The sequence below is a fragment of the Poecilia formosa genome, unplaced genomic scaffold (genome assembly GCF_000485575.1).
Source record: "Poecilia formosa unplaced genomic scaffold, Poecilia_formosa-5.1.2 Scaffold2251, whole genome shotgun sequence".
Classification (NCBI taxonomy): Eukaryota; Metazoa; Chordata; class Actinopteri; order Cyprinodontiformes; family Poeciliidae; genus Poecilia; species Poecilia formosa.
In genome coordinates this window covers 1-21,083 of record NW_006802190.1, presented here as the reverse complement: position 1 = coordinate 21,083, position 21,083 = coordinate 1, and the positions used below count along the sequence as shown (strand labels likewise).

Here is a 21,083-nt window from a genome sequence, read left to right as displayed (position 1 = left end):
TATTATTTTGATTCCGTCGTACCACTGTATTTTTTATATCATTATAACTTCATTCTCCTAATAAAAATCTAAATAAAAACCTTAGCCTGAGCTCAATACTCCATTGTGGAGTTGACATGAATTCAAAGTCCAAATAAAAAGAAGCTGTAACAAGCGTGCCAAACAAGATGGCCGCCTTGGGCATGTTGAAATTACCCTGAACTAAGGAAACGCATTGGTAGAAAAAAAAATAATAATTCAGATCTTTCAAAAATTAGATTAATCACCCAGCCCTGAATTAATTATTAATGTGACTTTCAACCCTTTGTGTGTTTTAATTCTCCTCCTCCTCGTTGTTAAGGTGTTTAAATCCAAGTTTAAGAACTGGGACGACGTTTTGAAGGTGGACTACACCAGAGCTGCTGAGACTGTGCAGCAAAATGATAACCTGCAGGGCAAAGTGAGACATCTCTTTTTTAAAATTTTATTTCAATACAGACAAGACACGATTTCTAACGCGTTTCCTCTCAGGTGAAGAAGGACTCGGAGCAGAAGGACCAGATGAAGGCTGACCTCACGGCGCTGTTCCTCCCCCGGCAGCCCGCTATGCCCCTCACCGAGGTAAACGCCGCGCCGTTGCCAGGCTGCCGCTCTGTGACCGCTGTGTAAAGGTGACGGCTACGAGCTCCTCCCGTTTCTAGGCGGAGCAGCTGATGGAGGAGTGGAACGAGGATCTGGACGGCATGGAGGGCTTCGTCCTGGAGGGGAAGAAGTTCACCCGTCTTCCCGAGGAGGAGTTCGGACACTTCTACACCCAGGACTGCTACGTCTTCCTGTGCAGGTAGGCCGCCCTCATCTGCTTTTTCATTCCCGCGTCGCTCTGATCCAGGCGTGTCAAACTCGTTTTCGTTTTGGGCCAAATCAAGATCCTGAATATTCTTAAAGGGCCGGTCGTGGCCAGAACGTATTGATGAAACCTGTCAACAAACTGTTATTGACAAGTAGCTGTTTTTGCAGTTTAAGTAGTTCCTAAAATTTTACATCTTTCCATGTTGTTCGGATTTTGCCATTTTTTAATTGTTATTTTGGGAGGGCAATAAAATCACACATTTTGTAGAGCTGATTTAGAAATAGTTTCAAGGAATTTTGCAATATTTAAGTTTATGGGTGACATAAATTGTGACTTACTTAACCAATCACGGACTAATGACTTGACATCAAATAAGCCTGAGGCAGCTGTGTTGTAAAAGTACAAAATACTGCCACCTACAGGTGGGACTTGGTGGTCAGTTAAACCCAATGCTTTTGATCATTTTTGTGGAAAATTTGCAGTTATGCAAAGTGAGAAAAAATGTGGGAATCTGCAGTTTTTTTTGTTTTTTTCTTTTTATGTGAATTTCCACAACCACAGGAAACTGGGAGGACTGGTTGATATAATTTGGCACCTGGACTCTTGAGGGCCACAACAAGAAGCTACGGCAGGCCAGATTTGGTGCCCCGGACCTCGAGTTTGACCCATGTGCTCTAATCTGACCGGTCTGTTTCAGATACTGGGTTCCCGTGGAGTACGAGGACGAGGAGAAAGAGAAGAAGGGCGGAGAGGCCGGCAGAGGAGGAGGAGGAGGAGGCAAGGGGGACGAGGATGAGGAGGACAAACAGCCTGAGGAAGACTTCCAGTGCGTGGTGTACTTCTGGCAGGGCCGGCAGGCGTCCAACATGGGCTGGCTCACCTTCACCTTCTCCCTGCAGAAGAAGTTTGAGAGTCTGTTCCCTGGGAAACTCAAGGCAAGACGGACCGGACGATCCCAGTTTGGTTCTGGTTCTGGTTCTGGTTCCAATCCGGGTTCTGAGCTCTCGTCTTGTTCTCGCGGTTCTAGGTGGTGCGTATGACCCAGCAGCAGGAGAACCTCAAATTCCTGTCGCACTTCAAGAGGAAGTTCATCATCCACAAAGGGAAGCGGAAACAGAACACCGACTCGGTCCAGCCGTCCCTCTATCACATCCGCACCAACGGCAGCGCGCTCTGCACCAGGTGCGCTTCCATCGCCTGTTGGCTTCCTGTTTGGTTGTTTCTTTCCCCCCCCTTTTTTTTTTTTTACATGTTTGTTTTCCTCTCCGTCGCTCAGGACCATCCAGATCGGTACCGACTCCAGCAATCTCAACTCTGAGTTCTGCTTCATACTCAAGGTTTGGATTAAAAAAAGAAAAAGTTTGATTCCAGTTGAAGTTGACGGAAACTGAATGAGGTTTTTCTTCAGGTGCCATTCGAAAGCACGGATAACCAGGGCATCGTTTACACCTGGGTGGGCCGGGCCGCCGACCCCGACGAGGCCAAGCTGGCCGAGGACATCATGAACTCCATGTTTGACGACACCTACAGCAAACAGGTTAAACAGAGGCTCCATGTCTGTTAGATGTTGTAATTTATGTATTTAAGTTGCATTCACTGAGCGAACATTTTCAGCCTACATCTTTATAGGGTTCCTGGATTCAAAGTGTTTTCAAAGGCTGGAATAAGAAAATGATTTGATTATTATTTTCCCTGGTTATGGTGTTCTAGAGTTATTGGGCTTCCTTAAATTCTTGTTAGCTAATGTGAAATGTGTGTTGTTGCAACAGGTGGGAAGATACGTATCGCTTGCATATTCAAAAAAAAAAAAAATCACCCATCTGTCCTTCCTTTTGATTTTTTCCCATCCTTACAGTTTAAGACGTAAAAGAAAGGGAATACATAATTTTATACTTCCACCTACCTCCTTTTCAAACAAATGGTTATAAAAAAATATATATATGATGATATGTGAATGTGAATATGGTTGAAATAAATAAATAAAAAAAAACCTAAAAACACATTTTATTAACTTCCTCTATCAGCTATAATAAGTTTGCATTTAATATTTAGATGAATTACTTATGCATTTTATTAAACATTTATTTATTTCATGGTACATATAATTCATCGTTTAATGATTTAGATAATGTTGTCACTTATGGCCCTCCATATTTTATAGAAAACATGAAAACCTTGTCTTTACAGTCTTTTGTGTGATGGCCTGTTTTTGTATTTGTTAATTAAAATGTTTAAATTTGTCGATTTAAAAACCACAAAATCATCTGGTAGGTAATCAACGAGGGCGAGGAGCCGGAGAACTTCTTCTGGGTCGGGATCGGATCTCAGAAAGAGTACGACGAAGACGCAGAGTACATGAAGTACGCCCGGCTCTTCAGGTGAGAGCGCCGCCGCAGCCGTGTCACTTCCTCTACAGTCAAACAGGAACCTCTCAGTGATCACTGACCTATTCTACGGCTTTTCTCGTCCCAGGTGCTCGAACGAGAAGGGTTATTTCTCCGTGTCGGAGAAATGCTCCGACTTCTGCCAGGACGACCTGGCCGACGACGACATCATGCTGCTGGACAACGGCAAGGAGGTGAGCGAGCTCAGTCAGCCCTCAACGCAGCGTCATTGGATCGATTGCTCCCGACTGATCCTTCAGCATGTTTGGGTTTTTCCTTCCTCTGCAGGTTTACATGTGGGTCGGCACTCAGACCAGCCAGGTGGAGATAAAACTGAGTCTGAAAGCCTGTCAGGTGAGCAGCAGCTTCCCGGATCCGCCAGCTTTTTTCACAAACTTTAATGTTTTCTAGTTTTAATTAGGGCTTTAGCGAATATCGATATCGTGTATCGAAGAATATCGATATACGATATTCTGCTCGTAATGCCATATATATATATAATATCGTTTGTCACGATATTCAACAAACAATACTACTCGATACGGTTCAATACAGAGTAATTTTGGTGGCATTTTGACTGTTCCATAGACTTTTATTGAATTAATTGAACTGATGGAGTAATAAATGTTGTTTTTGTTATACATTTGCTTTTTTTTAATGTTAGTTGTTTGATGTTGTGTATTTGGTTATGTAGAAAAGGAACCTTTTTTGTCTTATTACATTACATTAGATATTAGATAATGTAATCTATTTCATTTCATTATTTAATTGCAACTGGTTGTTTCATTACATGTCATTTTTAATGTACATGTGCAACTGGGTAAAAAATGTCATGTGTGATAGCTGTCATTTAATTCATGTGGATTTGACATAAAAAAAATCGATGAATATCGTAGAATCACAGCTTTACTTTTAATTTAAATGACCTTGGAACTCATGTAACCTGATATTTTTACCTGATTTCTTAGAGTCTGTAAACGTTTCTCCTGCTCTCCAGGTTTACATCCAGCACATGCGGGCCAAAGACTCGGAGTATCCGCGCAAGCTGCGCCTGGTGCGGAAGGGAAACGAGCCTCACTGCTTCACCCGCTGCTTCCACGCCTGGGGGCCCTTCAAAACCCCCCCCTCATAGGCCGAACACACACACATACACACACATCCACCCAGCCAATCCGCTGCCACATAGGGGTTTTGTTTAAACCAGTAATCTGAGGTTCCTGTTTTTCCCTCCATCCTGCAGCCAAAACCAACCAGGATTTTAACCCAACGTCCCCAAATCTTCCAGAAAAAAATCCTGGATGCTTAAAGTCTGAGAATGATGGCAAAAATAATGCAATTTTTTTTTCTATGAACTTCTATTTACACAAGCTTGAATTTTACTGTTAAATAAGAGAATTATCTTTTAAAATGTACAGAGGATTTATGAAATCTAAGGGAAGGTTTTTCACCTGACATATCGTCTCTTATTGTGCTGCTTTCACTGGTTTTCAGGGGGACAAGGTGCCGTTCGCTCAGCTTACCCAAGCAGTTTTAAGGCACACATTTAGTTTTTTGTTGATATTTTTCAACTTTGAGGGATTAAACAGGAAATTGAGGAATGTCAGCCTAATACTTATTACATGTTTTTACGCTCCCCCCCCACCCCACCCCTTTCACTTTAAAGCGCTCTTCTCTTTAGTTTTGTCACTTTTCTCGTATTAATTTCCCACTGATGCTGAATGCAAAACAGCTCTTTGCTGTGGGTGATTTTGTTTCTTGCTGTTTAGTTGTGAAAATCTAGTTTTACATCTATTTGGCCAAAGACGTTTTCTAGAGGTCAGACTGCAAGATTACGTTTTTTTTTGTTTTGTTTTGTTTTTTCTTGTTTCAATGTGCAATCAGTAGAGCCTGGGACAGGCTGAAACTAAATAACCTTACTGTATTCTTCTGTTGGAGGCGTTTTACAGCAACCAGGCTCAGATCTTCAGAAGACCAGAGTGTTTTCATCATATCACGCGTGTCTCCATGTAAAGAGGGACTTCTGGCTCCATGGAGTCGAATCAAGTTCACCAGATGACTGTAGTTTATCTTGTGATCATGTGACCTGTGTAGAGTGCAGGTATTGGTCCGGGGAAGGGATCAGCTGACTGCAATATGTCTCATACTTCTTTATATTTTTATGAGGTGATTTATATGCCTGTTGGCGTGTGATTCCTGCACATATCCGTGTCTCTAAATGCGCGCGCACACGCTCCTGATGCCACCTGCAGATGCTTTATTTATGTATTTTATATAAAATAAAAACATCACATCAACTTTGTGTTTCTGGTTCTTGTTTAGCATCGAGTTAGAATACAGACCAGGCTGTAATTTTCGTTCTTAAATCTTAAAAATTTGTTTTGACACTCAGAACAGATCCTGCAGCGACCAATACAATCTCAGCATCTGTTTTAAATCATTTTTAAGGGTTGTAATAAACTTTGTTCAAGCTATCAAAAAAAAGCTATGCAAAAACACATTATGTATCTGAAAAAAAAATATTGTGTGGGCAAAAAATGCTGTAAAGCACATATGTGCAACTTCAGTTAAAATTGGACTTATAGGTATCCCTGTATCATCCTGAAGTCAGAGAAGTACCTGGTAAGGTATTGTTTATGTAATCTGAAAGATTTTTTTTTGCATGTCAAATGTCAGCAATTTTGATTGAGGTAGCACATATGTGGTTTACAGAATTTTTTGCCAACATAATTTGTTTTAATTTATTTTGATACATGATTTCCTTTAGTGTTATGGCAACAGATCCAATATCTGTGTCATTCCCTAGACCTTTCAAAATAAAACTAAATTGCACAATAAAAATGCATAAACAAATATCAATCGTCCTAACTAAATTTTATAAAATACAAACAAACCATCTTACAAATAACTTAAATATTTCCTATTTATGGCTCTAACATTTAGCCAATCAATTAACACAAAGTTTTAAATCTTTAAAGCCGCAGGAGAGAAACATGAATCAAACATAAACCGGAGGTCCGCTTTTATTTTGAAAAGCCTGCCTGGGGTCCAATCAGAAACTGAAATTTTAAGTTAACTTCCGTTGCAATCTAACTCTCAGTACGTGCAAGAGGGTTTGATTGTGAATGTGAGAGGGTTTGATAGTTTGACAGTATGTGTAAGAGAGTTTGATAATAAATATAAGAGTTTGTAGGTTTTGGCCTATGGGACCTCTCATATTATGTTTAGCTCTGCTGTTCCTGCCTGTGGTTCTACTGCTGTCAGATTGAAGCCAGGTTGAAATCAACCAATCAGAGCCAGGAGGCGTGTCTTAGAACCGTCAACGCTTCTGCACACGCTGTTTAATGAGCCAATGGCAGGGAAGCAAATTACTGTTTCAGAAAAACTATTTGTCGTCATCAGTGGCTATGCTAACTAGCTTGATATATGGCTCTAATTAGAGCTTGGACACCCTCTAGTGGTTAGACACAGCCAGAAAGGCTCTATTGAGCTAATTTACTTTGTAGAAATTGTATTTAAGATAATTTTACCGGTGAAAGTACATTCAGACAGGAACGGTTTTAAAGGAAGAATGAACTCCATTTTGAAGTGACTGCTCTTACACGGTGCGACTCTGCTCCCTGTACAAATTCATGGCAGAACCAATCTGTTCAATGATGAACATGTGTAATCTGAGCGTCTCTCAATTTAGCATGTTCGCAGTTATAAATTATGACGAACAAACGGAGGGTTTCAGAGTAAATACATTTTATTAACATTCACAATTGTTCATCAACCAAAATGCTAAACAGCTTCATTAATTCCTACAAATGGAACTGAACAACTCTTCTCCTTGGCGGGATTAAAATGCTAAACTGTGCTGCATGTAGCATGAAAGGGTTAATGACATGTCCCCTTCAGGACACACACAAAAAAGAAAAACAAAACAAAAAAACACAAAGGTGATTCAATGAGACTACCAGCTGAGCTACATTAGTGAAGTTGTACTCCAAGCCCTTTTGTTTGTTTTTAGGGCTCTGACCTTGTTGACCCCCAGAGAGTCTGTAAAACTTTAAAAGGGTTTAAAAACACTGCAGATGGAAGCTCACTGGCTAAATGACCCACAATGCACCATTTTACACTTTACAAACTTATTGAACCACTTACATTTCCCTCATCTTTCTCCAAATTTTATTCCTATGCATTTTATTTAAATCCCAGTTTTCAACTTGACCAGATGATCAAAAGTCGAACTTTATTTGCTACGTAAACGGTAAACATCATCTTGTGCTGGTTCCCAATAATTCCTCCAGGTGGTTCCCTTTTAAATCACAGTGTGGGATATTCCTCTTTACCCCCCAAACTATTTGTTATTAAAATATCTAGACTTTTCTCATATAAGCATAAAAACATTCAATAGAGCAACAATCTTAACTGTATAAAACACCTACATTGTTCCAGTACTCGTTTCTTCAATGCCAACATAAACTTTCTCACATCCTGGATAGCCAAAAAAAGAAGAAAAAAAAAAAATCAGCAGTTCTCGTTGGAATCCAGAAGAATGGAGATGCTACAACTTTCCCCCCACAAAAAAATACTTCATTTACCTTTTTTGTTTTAATTTTTTTTTTTAACCACGCTTAAAACCTCGAACCTTCTGTTTTACTGCGATTCCATCCCATTGAGTGGCACGTTTAGCGACGGAGCACCGCGTCCGGTTCCAACCGTGCAGAAACCTCACAGAGTTAGCCGAGTCGCATTCAGAGCGCAGAGGAGGAGGACGTGTCCGTCCGTGATGCTGCCTATGCTGGGCCTTCTGTGTCTGCATGTGTGGAGCAGGGCACTGTCACGTTTCCAAAGTGGTTATGGGTAAGCAGTTTGTTCGTCCAGCAGGAGGAATCTACAAGACTTCCTTCCCTGCTTGTACCAGGTCAGTAAGGGATGGAGGGAGAGATCCTCGGTGGCTCCATGGCAGATGTTTGTGGTCCAGCACTGAAATCCAGAGGAAACCACTCGAGTTGCTCCAGGAAGCTCTTCAACGAAACCAGAGAGAAATCATGAGTGAACATCAACGGGCTGAAGAAAAGACGTCGCTGACAGAAACAGATTCGTGACACTTCAGAAGAGACGGCGGTGTCATTGTTCACCTACTTAAAGACAAAATGGCTGCTCAAAACCAGCTTGTGACCAGCTTTACTCTGACACCCCTAAATAAAGTGCAACTCAGAAGACGTGCAACTAGTTAACACAGTCCATCTGTTTCCTGGAGGAAAACCTGAAGGGGGCAGCAAAGACTTGAGGAAGAGCTTCAACATATGGCAGGATGGGCAACCCGAATAATACAGCTGCAGTAGAACGGTTTAGATAAGATATGTTTGTGTATTAGAGTGGCCTAGTCAAAGTACAGACGTAAAAACAACCCATTAGGGAGGTGAGGCACTTAAATCTTTTTGTTTTCCATCAAATCCAACATGGAGAAATGGGCAAAGCTAATAGACTCATGTACCAAATGACTACAATTGCATCAGTGTTTTGTTTCAGTGAAGGATTGAATCAGGGAGGCTGATAACACATGCACACCACACATTTCAGATTTCTATTTGTTGGGGGGGAGGGGAGTAAAAAAGTGTTTTTGGAGGTTGACAATCTTTAAAACATGAGGCAATAAAAATACTTTCAAAAAACATTCAGTTTAGAATGCCTCTGCGGTGTGTGAGCTTCTAGTCTGACCCACAAGGAGGCAGTAGAGAGCCAAAAATAAAGATGAGATCAAGACATTTCTTATGACTACAAAACCATATTTACTTAAATGTCTAACTTCTTGTTATGCGGGCAGTTTATTTTGTCTATGTCTGTCTTAAAACACACTGCTGGATGGAAATGTGGGAACGTGTGTGTGTCTGTGTGTGTGTGTGTGAGCCTCTGAGCGAACCGCTGATGGCGCCTGCCTGGATGGAAATGCAGCGCAGGAATGCGGCGCCCAGACAGAACCGCTCTTTGAAGCTCGAACACACCGGACCGGCTCAATCACAAACAGGTGCATGCGCAAAGAAAACCCCTCCAGTCTGACGCGTCCGTCAACGAAAGCCAATCTGCGGCTTCAGTTTTTGTAAGCAGCAGCTGCTCCTCACCTCCTCAGTTGATGAGGATGCCAGCGGAGCGTCCCTCCTCCTCCTTCATGTTCCTCAGGTTGTTCTCGGCCTCGTCCACGGTCCTGAAACACAAGGCGCTCCCGATTGGTTTGGGGCCTCCCGAAGAAACGCGAGCGGAGACTTGTGGTGTGGCGCTTACGTTAGAAAGTCCCTGACGTCCTCCACGGTGATCTCCCCGGTGGTGTCCAGGGTGAGGTCGGCGCAGCTGAGGGGGGAGTCCAGCGGCGTCTCCAGGATGGGAGAAGACAGGGTGCAGGGAGACGCCTCCGTTCGCCCTGAGGGGAAGGAATCCGCACATCGTAAATGATTCACTTTGCACCCGGGCTGCTGATCGTGGTGTGTGGCAGGGAGACACATGCTTGGTGTAAAGATGCGTTTCCGTTGCAAATGTGGGCTAAATTCTGTGATATTCTGCTAAAGTCGGGGGAGAGGGAGGAAAAAATCTATTTCACAATTAAAATCACATATTAAGTTAAAAAAACAAAACAAAAAAACAAAAAAAAAAACATGCAGCGCCATCATTCTCCTACCACTTCCTGTTGTCTTCATCTTTTCTGCCAGTAGTAACATCTGGTTGTTGATCACATGACGAGTGTGATGTGAAAAAAGCGTTTCCCTTGCAGCGCTGTGAAACGTACTAGCTTCTATAAAGCTAAAAACACACTTCATCCTAGCGCAAAAACTAACTTTATATCGAAAACAAGCATTTTTAAAAAATTTTATTTGCCATGTTTTCATTAAGCAAATTTATTTTCGAAATGTCAAATTGCGCAATTTTAAGTTTAATGGAAATGCAGCTAAAGACACAATCTGAAAGTTGCTGAGTGATGCTAAACCAGACTGAGCTTAACTTTTCAAACTTCTAGTTGGTCTTCATTTTAAGGTAACATGACTAATATTTCATTTGCAAAACAAACACAAACAAAACAAAAACCGACCTCTGCTACTCTGCTAAAAGCTTATAAGCTTCTAAGTTTGAACTTTAAAAAATAAAGTCATCCTAAAAGTTCCATCTTTCATTATTCTCTCATTTAGAAACAAGAAAATAATTGTAGTCATCATAATTGACCTAAACAGTTTTTTTATACATCTCTTGTAAAAATTTAGCTTCAGCTGCATGTTTAAAAACAAATAAGTTATGTGTTGCATTTAGTTTGTTATAGTGCTGCACTTTAAAGCAGCTATGTTTTAAAATAAACCCATCTATTTCTAAAGCATTAATTACAATGATGAATATTGGCTAAATGGCTAAAAATATCACTACACTCAAGCATTTGGAAAGCTGGCTCATATAAAAATGTCAACATTTAAAAACTGCTGTAAAACTGCCAAATAACCAGAAAGTGCAGGGTAAAAAACAGAAAATAAAAGAAACTGAGCCGTTTCCACAACAACCGGTGCTCCCTGCCAGAGATGGGAGAGGCAACTGGGGCATGCTCAATGGTTGCCATGGAGACTGGACAGGACAAGCCTCCCTTCGCCCCCCCTGAGAGGCATGGTCAGGGTTTTGGAGGCTTCAGAGAGTTGTTTAAAAATAAAAACGTTATAATAGATAGGGAAGAGCGAGGGGGCGGGAAGAGAACAAGAGAGGGTGCGATCAGACGTACCCTCAGCCTGACCCGTTTGGTTTCTGTGGGTCCCGTTGGCCTGCGGGTGCATTGTTGTACCATCGCTGTGGAGACACACACATATAACACTTAGTTTGGCAGCTAATACAGTAGTAAAGCTCAGTGACAGTTTAGTTTTTATTTGGTTGTGAAGCATAAGGAGAACAGCAGGCTTAGTAGATTTTACTGACGGCAAAACTATTAGAGATCAACAGCAGCAAAAAGACGTTTCTGAAAGGATCATGTCGTTAACCTTCACATGGAGTTTTATTTTCATGAGGACAGAGTCATTTTCAAACAGCGCCTGCTTGTTCTGACTCTGGTCTGAAAGTTGAAAAACACAGAAAAGAAAATAAACACTTTTCAGCGTCGCTGATCGAGTCTCTACATTGCAAAACGAGTTTTGTGATCGGCCTGGATAAGACCCGTCAACATGTAATTAATCCTCTAGACGAACAGAAGTAAACACTCTCAGTCCTCAGAAGAACACGGATTCATCCAGAACCCAAAGCAAGCGACTCGGCCTCAAAGTTGGGAAAGAAGATCGGTTTCTGTTGTGTAACTCGTGTTAATTACAGTTTTTATCGTTTGGGAAGTGAGCAAAGTAATTGTTTCTGTTTTGCAAGAGGAATTCGTCTTCACTGCTGCTGAACGCATGACTTCAGCCGCTCAGCAGCCTGAATATGAGAAACTCAGTAACTCTCCACCACAAGGAGCATTGGCAACCATTAGTGGTTCATATCTTTAGATATCATAAAGAAAGACTCTGGTTTCTGTTTGTATTGTAGAGACTGACAGAGCAGAGACCTTAGAATATTTAGAAGAAAAAGCAAAAGATGTTGAACACCAACTGACCTGCTGCTGCCTTTGACTCGAGTTTCAGTTTTGAACTCTTGACTACTGACAGTGACTTTCAGCCTACTTGAATCTTCTGGTTATGAATAATGATTCATATTTGGAGAAGAGCCGATTTACTGTCATCACAAAACAAACAGTTCCATTTTTAACCTCTTTAGCCTCTTACGCTGTGAGCACAGATTAGAAGAACAGAGCTGTAGAAAGCAGGTCATTACGATTACACAGCATATTTGCTACAACACGTTAAGCCTTCCTGTTATCTGCTGGAAGTCATGCACTCTCTCTCTCAACTTAAATAAATAGAAAGAATAACAGAATTTAGCTGGTAGCACTTGTGAAGCATTCAATGACTGGATAAAAGTCAGACTTTTCCCAGTTTTAGATGAGTTGGCCTGTGACTGGAGTCAGTTAGGTTGATTTCCTGGTGATCAGATCAGATATTGATTTTAGTTGTGGGACTCAAAATTTTTAATCGAGTTCAGTTTCAGCGTCTGTAAATAAGCGCATTTTAATCAAAAAACATACATCGGCAAAAACATTTTCAATTCAAAAATCCTTTTTGCTGCCAAAGTGTTGAATAAATAGAAATATGAGATAAACAACAAATATATTTACAGATTTTAGTCTCATTCAGATTAGTGCAAAGTGCTTTCAAGTGTTTCAGGAATCCAGGATCATTCATGGATCTTCTTTGAAATAAATAAATAAATAAATAAAACACAAACACTGCGGACGCTGATAACTGCAACATGTTTAACATTAAGTTGGTATTTCAGGCTATAATAACTACTCTATTAGACCAACTCCTTCTGCCACAACAATAGTCGTTTCCAGCATCTCGTTAGTTTTTGTCATTTCTGATCCGTCCAAATATATGAAGAATTATTCCAGTAGATAATTAAATGTTTCCTGTATTATAGAGTAAAAGTTTAAGAGCCGAAAGCTTCAAAGTTGCACGTTTTCAGAGTGCGTTACCTGGTAGCTGTGGGCTCTAGTGGTCGGTCCAGCTGCACAGAGCAGAGCGGTTCTGTTAGAACCTTGGCAGAAAGGGAAAACCTTTCATATTCTGAAGGGGAGATCAGGTAAAACCCTGCGGAAAACAACAAAACGCACATCAACCTTTGGGGATGGAGGAGGATTCGGCCAGACCGAATCGCTTTCTGTGCCTCTCGGATGTAAACGTGTCTGATTGTTAACCGGTGAAGGATTTTTTCGGAGCCTCACCCTGCCCGTTTTTGGTGAAGACACAGGACGCAATGCCACTGATGTCCTCCTTGCGGATGCAGTCGTATCGCACCTGGACACACGCAACGCACAATTAGAAGCACACGGTGAAATCTCCTTGGGCGGGACGCGTCGTCCTGCTCCTACCTGAGGTCGGAGGGCGGGTATGGTGAAGAGGTGCATGTCTCCGAGGTTGGTGAGGCAGACGAGTGTGTGTTCGCTGTAGTCTTCCTGAGCAGCAGAGTGGAAGAGAACCAAGGCCACTTTCCTCACCCGGCAGCCTTCGTGAGCTGTCAACTTGAACTTGGTCTTGGCGCTCACTTTGGGGAGCGAGAACACCTGCGGGAGGAGGACGGTTAAAAACTGCAACCTTGGGAGCGATGAACGAGAACGAAAGCTCAGCTCGTCTTTCTGGCTGCACCTTGAGCTGCTCCTCCGAGGCGATGAGGACAGAGTGAGCGTTGGTCATGTCCGGAGCGATGGCGAGGTCCTGTGAGGCTTCGTACGGATCCGGTAGCGGTTTCCCTCGCCCGTCCAGGATGCTGATGGACACCACGGGCGCTCTGTGCATCAGCTGGATCTCCTTACCCAGCACCGCCTCCACGCACGTGCCGCCCTCGTTCGCTCCACCCCGCTCACACGCGCGGCCCGATCCCACGCCGGGGACCTCCAGAGCGTAGGCGTACACACTGCCCGAGTTGGTGCCGGCCCAAAGCGTGGGGCCATGGTGTGTACCTGACACACACACACACACACACACCGGGTTGAGAGTGAAACATCGAAATACAGTGAAATTAAAAACCATTCCTACCCCAAAAACCTTTGTCATGTTAACAATGATCAACAACACAAAAATGTTAAATGACGCATCGACAATTTGCATCAAGATTTGAAAACTTGCTGCTCACAATCACTCTTCTTCCAATCAGACTCAGCTTGAGCAATTTTGCAACAAAGCGAGAATAAAAGTTTCCGTTTTAAAGACGCGCAAAACTTGTGGCAACAAACCCCAAGAGTCTTGTTGCTGCAAATCCAGCAAAAGTTGGTTCTACTGGTATTTATACTTTTAAATTTCAGTAAAACGTCGAGGTTTTGATGGGATGAAACGTGAGGAAAATCAAAGGATGAGGACTTTCCGAGACGCTCGTCAACCAAATGCAGAAAAATAAATGCTGAAACTATATTTTTAGAGTAAGCAGGACAAACCGTCACGCAGAAATGTGTCAGCGAAGCAGAGACATCTGACCACTCCTGACAATGAGTCGTCCGCTGACCGAGGCTCGATCCGTCGCTGCACAGGAGCCACTTCCTCCTGCTCTGCCAAAGCCGCGTTGGCCTCCTGAACCTGCGGCAGAGACGTCGTTAGCGCTCTGCAGAGCCCGGCTCGGTCCACACGTCACAGGAGGGACGCGTCTCACCTTGCTGGTTGGGGTGGTGATGGCTCGTTTCTTTCCAGACACCCTGCTCTTACGGATGCGTCTGAAGCTTTGTCGAAGGGATTTCTTTAAGGACTTGACCCTGGACAGCGGACCCTCCATCGCCAGCGAGTCGTTAGGATGCAGGGTGCACCTGAGAGAAAGTGGGGAGCAGACTTCGATTAAATTATTCAATATTTACAAATCAAACAACAAAATGAGAGACGTAGACTGAGCTGTTTATGCAAGGATTTGTACATTTGTACATCTTAAAAGTACGCTTTCCAACTTTTCTAGCAGCACACTGGAGATAAAAACAATACAAATGGACAAAAAGAGTTTAAATTCACTAGAATGATATTTTTTACTGTTCTGAATAATGCATTGCTAGAGTATCTGACGTTCTACTACAGTGAAAGGTTAATATAAAACAGAACAAAATTTAAAATGTCTCACACACACAATACACACCCGACTGGTCTGAGAACAAAACAAAAACTCTCACAACGTCGATAACGTTGCTTAATGTAAAAATATAAGTAAACCTTTATTTCAATTACACAGATCAATTCAGGTCATTGAGCCATTAGGAATAATAAATAATCAAAACAATCCAAACAAATCATGTGAACATAAATAACCTTCCTGCTCAGATTAAATCCTAAAAACTTTCTGGTATTTAGTAAATAGAAATGGTTTTGGTTATAATAACTGATTGAAAATAAGAAATTTTCGGTCTGGTTTAACTTCAGATGGTGAGAAAAAAAAAAAAGTCTCTTCTGGTTTCAACGTAACTTTTTCCAAAGCTGCTCAGTTTAAATTTCAAGCACCTCCAATGACTTTATACAGAAATCACCTTGTTGGAATTCAAGGATTTTCAAGGACTTCAAGCACCATCATGATCCCCCAAACGTCGCCTTCCTCACCTCGCCAGCACCGTGTTTCGCCGGTGGTAGTCGAACAGGCCGAACCCGTGACTCGTCCCGAAGGCGATCAGGTTCCACTCCGTGTGCAGCGCCACCGCCGTGACCGACGCGGGCGGCAGGCACTGGACCAGCACCTGCGGCTGGAAGCCCGGCGGGAAGGGTGCGGGTTTGAGGCGCGCCTCCAGCTTGTCGTGGCCCTTCCAGGTGAAGCCCTCCCTGTCCTGCAGCAGGTCCACCACCGACACGTCCACCGAGTGGTCCGACGGCTCGTCGTTGAGGGCCAGGACGATCACCTGTGGAGGGACGGTTTCATCGTTTCAGGGCAAACGGTTTGCTCTGCGTGACGTCAACATGTCCCGCGAGACGCACTTTCAATTAGTCTAAGCTGCATTTTCAAGGTTTTCCTTTGAGGTTCGACGTTTTTTACTCATTTTCTGATTGTCGTTTTGCTCCGGAGCACAAAGGATAAAAGCTTTGAAGGTACAATAAAAGGTAATGTGATGGCTCCACGTTTATCCAGCCTCCCGGCGGTCGGAGCATCACAGCAGATAAACTGGCATTTCCATCATGCTAAGTGTCCTCTTGTAGAGAGGCCTGCAGGGTCTGGTTGAAATTCAGCAACTCCATTAGCTGGAAACACGAGTTTAACCCGTCGGACATGACAAAAACTGACGGCCAGGTCTCGCTCCATCAGTGTTTTCCTTTGCTTCCACTTAGTTCCTTCTGTGAGAAGGGGAGCGAAGGAAAACACTTCCAGATGACAATGACGCAGGACGTCAACATTTTTTCCAGCTTTGAAAATAGATGCGACAAACTTAGCAAATATGAAGCCACAGGGAATGCGTGTTGTAAACAAAGCAAACAGTGTGAGACTTTTCTTTTCAAAAAGTGTCAAACATTAGGAGACTCTCTAAGTGAAGCTGATGTTGTAGTTACACAGAGTACTGAACGTGCTCTGCTGAAAACTACATTTACTTATTTTGGTTGTTTTATTTTGTTTTGCCATAGAAAGAGTTGGACAGGTGAGGTGAGGAAACGGATGCTCACCTGGCCGGCTGTTCCTGCCACCACCAGCTTGCTGCTGTATTTGCACAGGCTGATTTTCTGGATGCCGAGTCTGGGATCGTCGCTGTACGGGTCAAAGCAGCCCACCTGCACAGGCAAAAAGGAAGGTTACAGTCATTCATTCCTGAAAAAAAAACAACAAAAAACACTATAGATCATTTTTAGGGCTGCAACTAATTATTTTATTAATCCCTCGATTATTCTGATTAATGGTTTTTTTTTAATGGCACGTTCTACAGATTTTACATTTAACCACTTAAGCCCTTTTTATGCAGAATTTCAGGATGCAAATATACAAATAATCCAATTACTTTCAGAAAAAAATAACATTTTATTGCATAAAGTGCTTTCAGTGAAGCTAAAACCACTTGAGGAGTTTTGACTGGAACATATTTACAGACAAAGGTGTTTTCATCTTAAATGCAAAATATATATATTCTTTCTACAGTCTTGGCTTAATTACTGATCTGAAGATGGTCATTTTTTTCCATATTGTCTTTTTTTAAGTCTGTTAACTTCAGTTAACTATTAATAATTTACTAAATTAGTTGACAATTATTTCAATAACTGATTAATCGCAATTAATCCGATTAATCATTTCAGCCCCGTCGTTTTTTAATAGTGGCTTACTGCCATCTAACAATTTGTGACACACAATCTTGAAATTAGCATGGGGAAATCGAGGACTTCTGACACAAACTAGGACAAGAACCGAGTCGTCTCGATCCGATTTCGGCTGCAACCTGAACCTCCTTCCTTCCTCGTTTATTAGCAGCCCTTCCACCCTTAAACATGCACATTAATCTGTCGCTCTCCCACATAGAGACGGCAGGAATTCCTGCAGAATCTGGCACACATGGAGGCAGAGTCTCTGCAAAACAAAATGCTGGAGAAGCTGAACGCAAACACTCGCAGACATGCACACAAGAACGGAGGGAGAGAGAAAGAGAGAGAGAGAGAGAGAGAGAGAGAAAAAGAGAGAGAGAGAGAGAGACCATAGGTCTGGTTTTCATTACAGCTGAGAAAAGAGGGAAGGTCTCTTCATCCCATATGAGGGCCACATTCCTCAACATGCAGCTCTGTTACCATGAGACCCAAGAGGAGAAATGCGAGTGTAGCAAGAGAGTTGGAAAGACGAAACAATGCAAAAGGGAAAAAAGAAACAAAAATCTTTCTTTAAAGTGTTCAAGCTTGTATTTTTGCCGTCTTCTGAACTCATCTTCGTTTCACCTGAAATTCCAGCTGATGTGAGCTAATCCTGCTGACACACTGATACTCGCTCGTGTGGCGACTCATCTCCAAATCCTTTACTTCCCGACTGCTGAAATTACTCACACTCCAAAAACAAGTCAGCTTATTTAAACCACAATCAGATGTTCAAAGCCAAAGTTTTAGCTACAAACGCTGGCATCAAAACGCATGAAAAGCATCCGATGGGAAAACGAGGCCACAGACGTTCAGGGACCGAATTGGTTCCCACAGCTGGTAAAACCGAACCCTGGAGAGAACCCGGAGTCGTCCTTTCGGTCAGTACCTTCCTGAAAGGCGGCCATTCCTCCTCCTGCTGCATGTCGGGGTCATTGCTGGGGTCTGGCGGCTCGTCGCAGTCGGTGTGGAAGACGTTGGCCGTGCCGAGCTTGTAGAGCGGCGTGAGGGCGACGCCTGACGCGTCCCAGAAGCGCACCGTCCCGTCCTCGTGCCTGGAAACGTCAGAGGAAAAAAAAAATCAGAGAAAAACAAAGTCGTGACTGATGAGTGTAGCTCAGCACATCAGAGGGGGGATTTTTCTAAAATAAAACACAATTTCCATCTCTTTTATTCTTTTACTTTCTCTTTTTTTTAAGATGAAAATGTTTCAAATGTTTCGTCTTTGATCTTTTTGTGGCGGCGGCTTTTCTAGATGAATTTCGCATTTTATTTCTTTGTTTTTCCCAAATAGAAAAGCACATTTCCAGCATAGAGACTGAATCTTCTAGTGTCCATTTGTAAAAAAACAAAAAAACAAACAAAAATAAAACCCTCCAAGATATTAGAAGACCTTACGATGCTGATAAATGTTGGGTAAATATTATAATGATAATATCCTTTCTCTCCCTCTCCTCTCATATCTGCTTCCATTTGCAGCTGAGGCATCGTCTACCTGGATAAATATTATACTGGCATTAAAAATACAAGTTTATAACACTTTGAATACATCAGAAAACAACTACCGAACTCCAACAATCCTAATATTGCATAAACAATATATTCACAATATGTTTGCGAGCCTTTAATTTGTAGCTTAACTAAAATAGTAACATCGACCAATCAGGTTTCTTTATGCACAAAGAATCGCAAGAGTGCAAAATATTCAACTAAATTTCATATTCAATCTGCTCAGTTTTTACTTTCTTAATGGGCGATTTGTGAAGCTAGTGCATGGAACATGTTAAAAGTCAAAAATCCAGGGCGTACGGGCTGGTTATCAGTCTCAATTATTAGTAAAGCTGTAAAGCTGCAGTTTGAAAACCACTGAAATATCCCGTCGTTCCTGTGGTTTGGTTCAAAGTCCTTCCACTGAGACGCGGTAGAAAGAGCGAGCCAGAGTGGCCGGGGCTTTCCCCAACTTTTACAGGGCGAAAGTAACGCTGCCTTTCTGTCTGTTCTGCTGCTGTGCACTGCCAGACAGCTGGCTGAAACGAAGCTGTTACCAGAAAACACAAACTGCCATGGACTGCCAAGTCGACGCATCAGACCTCAAAATTAAAACAATACATTTCACAGATAAAATGAAAGCAGAAATCTGTTTTTGTGTTGAATGGCAGCAGAAATGCTGCTTCACACTCTGGTTTCTGATTAAATTGATCATTCCATGAAAATCTAAAACCAGATCAAGTCTAACTCCTGGCAGGTTTAGCCGTCCTGACAGTCGGATCGGCTTGTCGGATCCAGTCCGAGGTTCCGGCTGCTCTTGTGGTTGTTCCTCCTCTTGAGCGTCAGAAATGGCGTGGAAAACATGCTCCTCTTTATGCTGCGTGTAAAACTGAGGTTTAGTAAGTGTGTTAAAGCACAAACCCGGTCAAAAGCAGCTCTTGCTGTTTGGGTGGAGGCGCCAGATTCTTTCCTCCACATATGGGCCAGCTCTGCACAAACAGGGGAGAAAAAAAAAGAAAAGAAAAGGAGTTGGGGCAAATTAGGACCCTAAAAAAAGCAGCAGTAATTGTTTGCTTACTAAATTGCCCCGAACAAATAAATGCTTCTGCTTTGTTTTCCCCGTCGTCGTGACGTCAGCTCGAACGTTTACTGCGGTGAACATATTCTCCGCTCTTCTGCTGCCTCCAGTCTCTCTGGTTTTGCCGCACGCAGAACCAACAAAGAGCAGCGATTTGCGAACGCAGCAGCGGCAGCTGTTTGTGTCCGTCTGCACGAGTCTAATCTGCCACCGATCAAACAGATGATCCAAGCTAAAAGACGGACGGCTAACACCTGCTGTTTAAGGTAGGGACTAGGCCTGTTGCAATAAATCAGTTAATCACTCAATAATTTACATTTGCATGATTTGTTTTCATCTTTTCTCTCTGGTTCTACCAAAAACTGGGTGATAAAAGTCTTCAGTCTGGCGCTTCGGTCTGAACTAGTCGCTTGTTTGAAGGACAATCTGCATAATTCATTTTATTTGTAGTTTCTGTTTTGTTTATTTTATCCCAGTAAAACATTCATTAGGATTTAATTGATGAATGAGTTCTTGCATTACTATACCATTACCAGTATATTACTTGAAAATAGCCTCAAAACAACATTACTGTTTATCGCAGTAACTTCTGGAACAATTTGTCGTCTAGCAACATTTGTTATCGCGACAGGCCGACTAAGAACGCATCGTGTTTGTTTCCTCTTCTTAAATCAGAACTTTAACTCAGCTTAACTTTTACGGTTTTTAATGTGATCCATCACATTAAAACCCCTGAAGAAACAAGGCTTTTCTCTATTCTGATTTCTTTTAAACTTTAAAATAAATCCGAACATAGAGAGTTAACCAAGCTCCATTCCAACATGTCGGGTTAAGCCGTTTACCTCGGATTCCCACAAAATGATTATCCGGATTACACATCTAACCCACTTTAAAAACCAACCCTGGTGTTTACAGCGACTTGCCAACAGATAAATCTTCCTTTAAGCCTGCGGGGTTTGAAGAAAAGGCCTTTTTCCTCCGCCAGCGGCTCCTCACCATGTGTGTGTGCTGCCGGCTCCGCTGCGCCTTGCCCGCGTTGATTAACCTCTCCCAGAGTTTAGGAGGCACGCTGGAGATGTGGCAGGAGCAGGTGATGGCTGACGAGTGGAGGGGAGCGAGGTAGGGCGTGGGCAGGGTGGGCCAACCCGGGGTCTGCAGGTCGATCACAACCAGCTCCTCTTCCAGCAGCACCACTAAAGCCGACGGGTCGTCGAACTCTGGGAGGGGGGAGAGGAAAAACTGATTGAAGAGGGAAAGGGAATAAAACACATCTTAATAAAATAGAATAGAAAAGTGATCCAGTGTCTGGTTCAGGAGTGTGTGTGTGTGTGTGTGTGTGTGTGTGTGTGTGTGTGTGTGGGGTGAAGCATGAAGCACTAATGGCAGCTGCACTTCACGCCTTAATCTTCCTCCAAACTCTCTAATGGCCTTGCTTC

The 21,083-nt window shown here is 42.6% G+C and overlaps 2 protein-coding genes across 2 annotated transcripts; one reads left to right on the top strand and one right to left on the bottom strand.

Moving 5' to 3' along the window:
• Positions 1-270: 270 nt before the first annotated feature.
• Positions 271-5,507, top strand: LOC103133101 (protein flightless-1 homolog; the record flags this gene model as incomplete). The annotated part of the gene is made up of 11 exons (XM_007544865.2): positions 271-439; positions 511-600; positions 681-820; positions 1,527-1,764; positions 1,857-2,011; positions 2,106-2,166; positions 2,238-2,366; positions 3,101-3,207; positions 3,302-3,407; positions 3,502-3,567; positions 4,211-5,507. Coding segments are annotated over 11 exons (1,396 nt in total), but the record flags the coding sequence as incomplete, so codon positions are not given.
• Positions 5,508-6,940: 1,433 nt separating this feature from the next.
• On the bottom strand, positions 6,941-20,886 carry LOC103133100 (lethal(2) giant larvae protein homolog 1-like; the record flags this gene model as incomplete). Its single annotated transcript, XM_007544864.2, has 15 exons — positions 6,941-8,222; positions 9,321-9,403; positions 9,481-9,616; positions 10,949-11,013; positions 12,782-12,896; positions 13,031-13,103; positions 13,178-13,369; positions 13,452-13,765; positions 14,237-14,375; positions 14,449-14,599; positions 15,372-15,664; positions 16,419-16,523; positions 17,971-18,136; positions 19,491-19,558; positions 20,644-20,886. Coding segments are annotated over 14 exons (2,139 nt in total), but the record flags the coding sequence as incomplete, so codon positions are not given.
• Between the last annotated feature and the right edge of the window lie 197 nt (positions 20,887-21,083).